Source organism: Sinocyclocheilus rhinocerous, unplaced genomic scaffold (assembly GCF_001515625.1).
Source record: "Sinocyclocheilus rhinocerous isolate Xijiao unplaced genomic scaffold, SAMN03320098_v1.1 scaffold335, whole genome shotgun sequence".
NCBI classification, from domain to species: domain Eukaryota; kingdom Metazoa; phylum Chordata; class Actinopteri; order Cypriniformes; family Cyprinidae; genus Sinocyclocheilus; species Sinocyclocheilus rhinocerous.
The window spans coordinates 779,974-787,323 of record NW_015659708.1 but is presented as its reverse complement, the minus strand read 5'-3'; the positions used below and the strand labels follow the sequence as shown (position 1 = coordinate 787,323).

At 36.5% G+C, this 7,350-nt stretch overlaps 2 protein-coding genes across 2 annotated transcripts in view; one reads left to right on the top strand and one right to left on the bottom strand.

The window, feature by feature from the left end:
* Positions 1-1,280: 1,280 nt before the first annotated feature.
* LOC107724115 (adaptin ear-binding coat-associated protein 1-like) lies at positions 1,281-5,895 on the bottom strand. Its single transcript, XM_016532910.1, has 8 exons — positions 5,695-5,895; positions 4,535-4,635; positions 4,329-4,433; positions 4,113-4,194; positions 3,277-3,382; positions 2,950-3,088; positions 2,144-2,237; positions 1,281-1,986 (listed from the first exon to the last, which is right to left on the bottom strand). The coding sequence occupies exons 1-8, from the start codon at positions 5,787-5,789 to the stop codon at positions 1,926-1,928; spliced, it is 783 nt and encodes a 260-aa protein (XP_016388396.1). The 5' UTR covers positions 5,790-5,895; the 3' UTR covers positions 1,281-1,925.
* A 155-nt stretch (positions 5,896-6,050) lies between these two features.
* The window catches only part of LOC107724100 (epsin-1-like), a 13,470-nt gene continuing 12,170 nt past the window's right edge, over positions 6,051-7,350 (top strand). Inside the window, exons 1-2 of the mRNA XM_016532885.1 lie at positions 6,051-6,345; positions 7,018-7,116. The gene's annotated coding sequence lies outside the window, so the exon portion shown is untranslated. The remainder of the gene's footprint in view (positions 6,346-7,017; positions 7,117-7,350) is intronic.

The window sequence follows — 7,350 nt, the reverse complement described above, 5'->3', positions numbered from 1 at the left end:
TGTGTTTAATTACCATTATAACTACCTATCTCACAATGTTTACATATGAATAAAAGCCTACATTAAAATCTGTCATATAAATTGGTCTTTTCATTAGAAATTAGCCTACTGATTGCCACCATTGATGGACAAAATTTTTAAATAATTGTAAAAATATCTGTATGACGGTATATTCTGCAGTTCATCCCTGCTGTACCGAATATCTATACTTTTCAAAGTATCGTATCCAAGTTAGAAATTCAAATATTGTGACAAAATTAATTTTGTAGGGTGCCACAAATTTGTTAAAATTTCCAAAGGGTGCCGCGACTAAAGAAAGGTTGGGCTAGCACATGACTAATAAGCATCTTAGACCAGCTACCATGGTCCACAGCATTTACCATCTTAAACTGGATTTTGCAGCACAAACTGATAAACACAAATATCAGGTGACATGAGACAGATTAACGAGCATTTGTGGTGATTATATTTACTTTCCAAATCTAGTAGTTTACACAAATTCAGTGGCATTCACTAAGTAAATAAAAAGCCAATCTCGGTTATGATTTTTTAAATTTATATTATATTAAGATTTTAACACATTACTGTTAACACAAAATTTAAGAGCTAAGAAAGCTAAGAGGGTTCACTCACCTCTACTACTTGTTTTAATGCTAAAACCATTTCGTGAACATATGAAATAATTACTTGTGCCATATAATGCATATAATGTTATTTAATACTGAATAAATTTGAGACACTAAATCCCTCCACAAACTCTCGCATGCGAATTAGTCAAATGTGAATGCTAGTCAGCTAGAAGAATTGTATATGTCAAGGTAACCATGCTGTCTGCCTACAATAAAATTAGTATTCGGTTATTGTTACTACTTTAAGACCATGATAGAATAAAGAGTAGAATATTTATTTCATGACAGGGTGATACTGTAGTAAGTGTGGTATTTTGGCGGAACACTATTAACATACTAATAATTTTTTACATTTTGTAAGGGTAACAAAACAGAAAAATAACCTGTCGTACTTTGGGGTCAAGGGGCTTGATATCCAGTAATAGCCAAAAAGGAAATCACACATTTAATATAGCCAATCCTAATGCAAACTTTCGTTCTCCATAACAGCAATGTGATTGCATTCGTTTCCATAAGCTAAGTTACGTACAAAGCATTGTAGCACTTAAATATTTTTTATAGACTGCAAGGGCAAATGCTAATATTTTTGAGAATCATATTCCACAGATTTTATATGATTTAAAATAATCACATTTGAAGCAATGCGTGTCGTAGTTCTTTTGTATATTTTATTTTTGTTTAACACGTAAATGACTCTGTTAGTCAAGTAAATGACAATATGGATATGTAATGAATATCTAGACATAATCCCTTTATTTGAGGGACATAATTTTTCTACATTGTGGCCTTCAGTCAGTATTTTTGAATATTTATACTGTACAGGTTTTATATATTCTTATGACATACAAGATGTTAAGCTCTTAACATATCCAGGCCTCACTTAAATTCTACACTTTCAAACAAAATCTCTGCCTTTTTTTAAACACTCAAACACATATTCACTCCTCCAAAACCTAAAACAAACATACAGGTCATGACAACCAAATGGACACATCCAACACCTTGTGGACAAATGTAAAGATACTGAAACAATCTTCAAAACATTACCATAAAGTTTTATATATATAACACCCATGGGATGTTCCTCTCTTTTATACAGTCTTTTTCATAATTTCATTTGGTTGATTCTAACAGAATTCCTAATAGCCTATTTCTCGCCTCTGTGCTCTGCTAAGATTAGCAGCATGACATACAGCTTGCCTCTAATTTTCCACACAATTATGCAGTATCTTTTAATTGCAGTAGTTTTGATGGAGGAATGGGAACAATAATGGAATGAAGGAGGATAAAACTTTTTCAGAACTGGACCCAGTTCCCAGAAGAGGGTTCTTGGCATGGTGCTGGAGGAGGAACAGAGCTGAAAGAAAGGAAGGAAGGAAGGAAAGCAAGAAAGAACATTTACATGCTTATACAGGTAGTGGTCTAAGACCAGTTTAATGAAAATATTTAGTGACCAGTAGTAATATCTGAATACTTATTCAATGGTCAAGAATCAAGGTCACTAATCATGTTACCTTGCAGAGCTAGAGAAGTCACCCCACAGGTCAGAGCTGGGGTTTGACTGAACCACTGTATTAGAGTTACTGCTGTCCAGTTCTAATAAACATCCTAAAAGTAGAAGAAGAAAGTGAGGTCAAGAAAAGAATAGAATATAAAAATAAAAGTAGTATGTAATTAAAATTATTTTTGTATGAACAATGATATCTGTAAAATTGTGTTGTGTCTGTCTTTATGTGTCCGTGCATTTAGAGTGGGCTGACATATAAAGGAATAGCTCAACCAAAAATGAAAACTGGCTGAATGTGTCACCCTCAAGCCTTCCAAGATGCACTGTAGATGAGCTCCTTACTTTATTGGAACAGATTTGGAGAAATTTAGCAAAGAAAAAGTCAATCCCCTGTTGTCATCTCACATCTAACCCCCATAACATATTTATTAAGAACTTTTTTCTCTTTTGTAGAAGGGTCTGTGCAAATTTCCTAATTCAAACAAGACTGCTTTATCATTGGAGAAAGCAATATTATGGATAGAGGAGTCATATTTTAGACAGAAGTTAAAAACTTTTAATGATTAATATTTTTTTCTTATAAACACACTGCTGTTCACTTTACAAGATGTTAATTGGTGGACTGGAGTTGTGTGAATTACTTGTGGATTATTGTGATGTTTTTATCAGCTGTTTGGACTCTCATTCTGACGGCACCCATTCACTGCAGAGGAACCATTGGTGAGCAAGTGATGTAATGCTGAATTTCTACCTTATCTGTTTAGATTAAAGATTTAGTTTATATTTAAGCAGTAATGACGTCAAATGATGTACCTGTTTGTGCTCCTCCTGATGGCTGTACTGTGTTGTGATTGGACGAAGGAGGAGGGGCTATCTTTCCTCCTGGAGGTGGAGGGAGGAGCCCAAAGCCTCCTGCGTTCTGAGGGCGTGGCTTGTCCCTCTTTTTACCTTGCTAAATACAAAGAAACATTTCTCTAATTTAACACAAACTCATGTTTATTTATGATATGAGGGCATGGAAAATCACTATATATTCTTATGAAAATTTAGTGATGCAAGACTATAAGGCCATAATCTGAATTTTTTTAATCCAATTCCAAAAGTAGTTTTTAGCTGTTTTGTGCTTTAGTTTTGTTTTACCCCGATATTCAGTGTGATGGTCTGTCCCTCTTTGAAGCCTAGATCCAGTTTGGGTCCTGAGTCTGCAGCCTGAGAACTTTTGATTTCATTCTCCTGTTTCACCCACCTTATAGAAAAAGAGAGGGAAAGATTAAGGAATAAAATAAATAAATAAAATACAAACTGCACAGTGTACACAAAACTAAAGGTTCTTTATTGGCATTGATGGTTCCATGAAGAACCTTTAACATCCATGGAAACGTTCAATTCCACAAAAGGTTCTTTATAGTGGAAAAATATTTTTTTTCCATTGTTCCATTTTTTTCAACTGTTCTTTATGTTTCACACTTTCAAGAACTGTTCCCTGAAAGGTTCTTTGGGGAACGAAAAATGGTTCTTCTATGGCATCATTGCAAAAAAAAAAAAAAAACTTTTGGAACCTTTTTTAAAGAGTGTACATACCGGCAGGATTTTCTTTTGAGTTTGAAGTTTCCCGCTCTGTGCAGCGCGCAGTGTCACGTGTCAAAACAAACAACAGGTGCTGTTAGTGATTTCCGCCTCTAGAGGCCGCGCTCGTACTGTATAATGGCAGCGGACCCTTCTCGGCCACTCCAGCAAAGGACGCAACCCGGAAAACTATCGGCATTGATTTTTGCCGATAACCGATAGTTCCGCCAATCAACTATCGGTGCCGATTGATCGGCAAAACCGATGAATCGGTCGACCTCTAATACTAACACTGCTTATTATGCCCCAAAGAAATGAACTAAAAACATCCATCAGCATCCAAGGTGTCACTACAAAAACAAAAGCATTACCAGTCATTAACATTCACATGAATTTTGATGGAAACTTACTTGAAATGATCCTGCAGGGCGACATTGAAGTCAAAGGCATCACCTCTGTCTCCAAACCCAACACCAATGAATGCACTCCGACCTAAAATACAGGCAAGCAAGGATATTGCATGTCTAAACTGTAACACACAACAGTGAAGTATAACTTATTTGCAAGACATTCTATTATGGCAGGGTATGTAAAACAAGGTCAGTTTACAGATAATATACACTAACCATTGTCATCCTGTATTCGGAGAACAAAATAGCGACTGGAATCACTGACTGTCTCCATTGCAATGCCAGGGTATTCATTTACCGGTGCTTGGGCAAACAGCTCACCTGAGGGCAATCATAGAAAAAGGACAACTAGGAGCTTCTTTTGCTGCACAGATGTCTCTGAGAGTCATCCAATCAAACATTCGGGTCTTTTTTTTTCTAACCTGAGACTTTGTCCTCCAATTTGATATAAGCCACCTTCCCCTTTGCTGTAATGCGCATACGGCCTGTCCAGTCAGGAGTGTCTAGCTTCCAGTCAGCCGCCCTGCCATTATCACAGCAGAAATGTCATTTCAGGTCCATCAAATGAAAATGGTCTTCACAATTTTTTTTAAATGGAAATATCTTTTGGATGAGCTTAACAACAAAAATAAGACCAATTATTTTCTGGTGTAGTGAAACACTTGGATACATCACAGCAATGAGTACAGGGAAAAAAAGTGATTGTCACAAACATAATTTGAATTTGAATATTCATACCTGTTTTCCAAATGCATGTTATTGATCTTATTGTAAATTATTCATGCAGGTTTCTTTTTTATTATTCTGACCTTGTAGTTTGAATTAAAATGTCATAACTGGAAAGGGATTAAATGGTTTCTATTCCCACTGTCTTCTGGTCATTTTCACCTGAAGACACTGACCAGAAAATGACTGGTGAAAATAACCAGAAGACAGTGGGAACAGAAGACATTTAACATCTTTCGACAGTTTATGGCAAATCCAGCAGTATTATTTCAATTTTCAGAACTGACACAAGCCTTCAAGCTCCTCATGAAGGAATACAAGTGGGATTTCTCCTCTAAAATGTGTGCCAGTGAAGTATAACATTCTCTGTGGGCAAGAGTTTTTAGGACTAATTATACACCATATAAACTGGACCACATATACGACCCTGAAAACACACATCTCACACCAACACAACAACAACATATTATATAACCAGAATAAAACTACAAATCAAATGAGAGATGCTCTGTGCACTTCAACTGCATGAAAATAACATGAAAGTGTAATTAAATTTGTATTTGCTTATTCTACACCACTTCCTATTAATGTTGAGTCGTGAGCTCGCAAACACACCAAGCATCTGACATCACAAGATGTTTTTCTTTCTATCGTGATAAACCAATGATAAAACACTGTCTGTGTGGCATAACAGTGCGCATAACAATAATAAATTTCGATAAATTCATTATTTATCATCAAATGACGTTCGTAGTAGCAGTGTGGTGCTGATACAGCTGCGGCAAAATGGTATTCCAAGATTATTTACAGAACAGACACCAGCCAAGGGCTCAGGCCCGCACAACCTATAATTCACCTGTATCCGCGATTCGACGCCCGCGGCGGGATGCGGTAAACATTTACATCTGGTTTCACGCACAGAATCGACTCGTATTCCACCTCGGACGCCATCTTGAATGATTTCAATGGATGTGAGTAATATTTCTGTCTTCATCCAATTTGTTATTGCGGGCCAGCCGCTTCTACAGGCACTAGAGCGTCAGTGACGTCAGCGATGCCTCGCGTCATCAGATCTGAGGATGTATGGATCGACTCATTGTTATGGACACCAGGCTCGGTGCGTTAGCAACCATGATGTTGGGATTAGCGGATTTCTCATCGCCTGTTCGTGTCTCCCAAGCAGAAGATCTGACGAACCCTATAAATTCATAATTTATATATAATTCGTTTATTGTCTCTTATTTATTCTCTAAGGGCTTTAATGCAAACAAAAAAAAAAATCTGGCAGGTTTGTTTACCCTTGTGGGTTTCAACGTAAACCACAAATCCACGCCCACTCATAAATATTCACTAACCAGCGTACTAACCGCCACTCCCATCTCATGAATATTTAGTAAGAGGCTTGGGCTGCGTTCGTTTTTTGACAGGTAGCCGTAAACGGAAGCGGAAATTTCCGCTAGGATCTAGAAAAGCCTCTCATCTTCTCTCCCGTTAATTCTCCCAAAAGGTTGGTATATTAAAAATATATATGTATATTTTTGTATCCATCAGTCAGAAATTTTGTCCTCGAGATGACAACGTTAAACCTTTTGCTAAGGCGCAGTATATGGTCATGCATTATTATCCTGCTGTTTTTAAGGCGATGGCTCTTCATTCACCGAACCAAAATCAGCTTTTGCAGGTGTCAGATTACAGTCAGGGCACGATCAGACCTGTATGATGCGACAGTGTCGCAGTTTATTGTATATGACAGCGCACTAGTGCTGTAACTACATGTTTGTTATAGAGATTGTCATCATATGACACGTTACCTGAGAGGTGTTTGGTGTCTGCAGCATTGGTAAGATGTCTATCTGTCCTACTGCTAAATAAATCAATCAACATTTGGCAAATATTCACAGCTCAGGTTGGATTTGCTGCTGAAAATAGCATAAAATCAAGCAGTATTTTGATGGCAGGATGATGCTGTTTGAAAAGATGTTGGCTGTTGATGTTGCTGTTACAAATAATACACTATATAACAAATAAAAAATGCTGTTGTAAATACAAGAGAGTAGCATATAAATTTAAAAAATGTAGATTAGTTTTTTTCAACAAACGTTGTGAGAATTTTTGGGTGAAATCTTTCTTTAAAACAGCAGCATATTACAGAGTTTGTCCTCGTATTTATGATCTATAGGCCATAAAGGTACCATAGGGTAAAGCTCATGGACTGAAGTGCTTGTCAGCGATTTGAGAAACTCGGTCAACAGCCATTCCTACATCCTTTATTTAGCAGGTAAGTGGAGAAAAATAAATAAATAAATGACATTGTATATCCTTTTAATTTTGTTTACATGTGTGTTTAAAGGGTTCATATAATTTATAATTTATGCATTTAGCAGACGCTTTTATCCAAAGCGACTTACAGTGCATTCAGGCTATACATTTTTTACCAGTATGATATATATACATACACATATGATGCAATTAAATTTTTTCCTTTCTCTTTGGAGTGTTACAAGCTCTTGGT

Bases quoted from the DNA above. Each gene is read 5' to 3' on its own strand.
- LOC107724115 (XM_016532910.1), bottom strand. From the start codon at position 5,789: ATGGCGTCCGAGGTGGAATACGAGTCGATTCTGTGCGTGAAACCAGAT. The intron at 4,434-4,534 runs GTTAGAAAAAAA...GATTGCCCTCAG, and splicing joins ATTGGAGGACAAAGTCTCAG to GTGAGCTGTTTGCCCAAGCA. The intron at 1,987-2,143 runs GTAACATGATTA...CCTTTCTTTCAG, and splicing joins GACTTCTCTAGCTCTGCAAG to CTCTGTTCCTCCTCCAGCAC.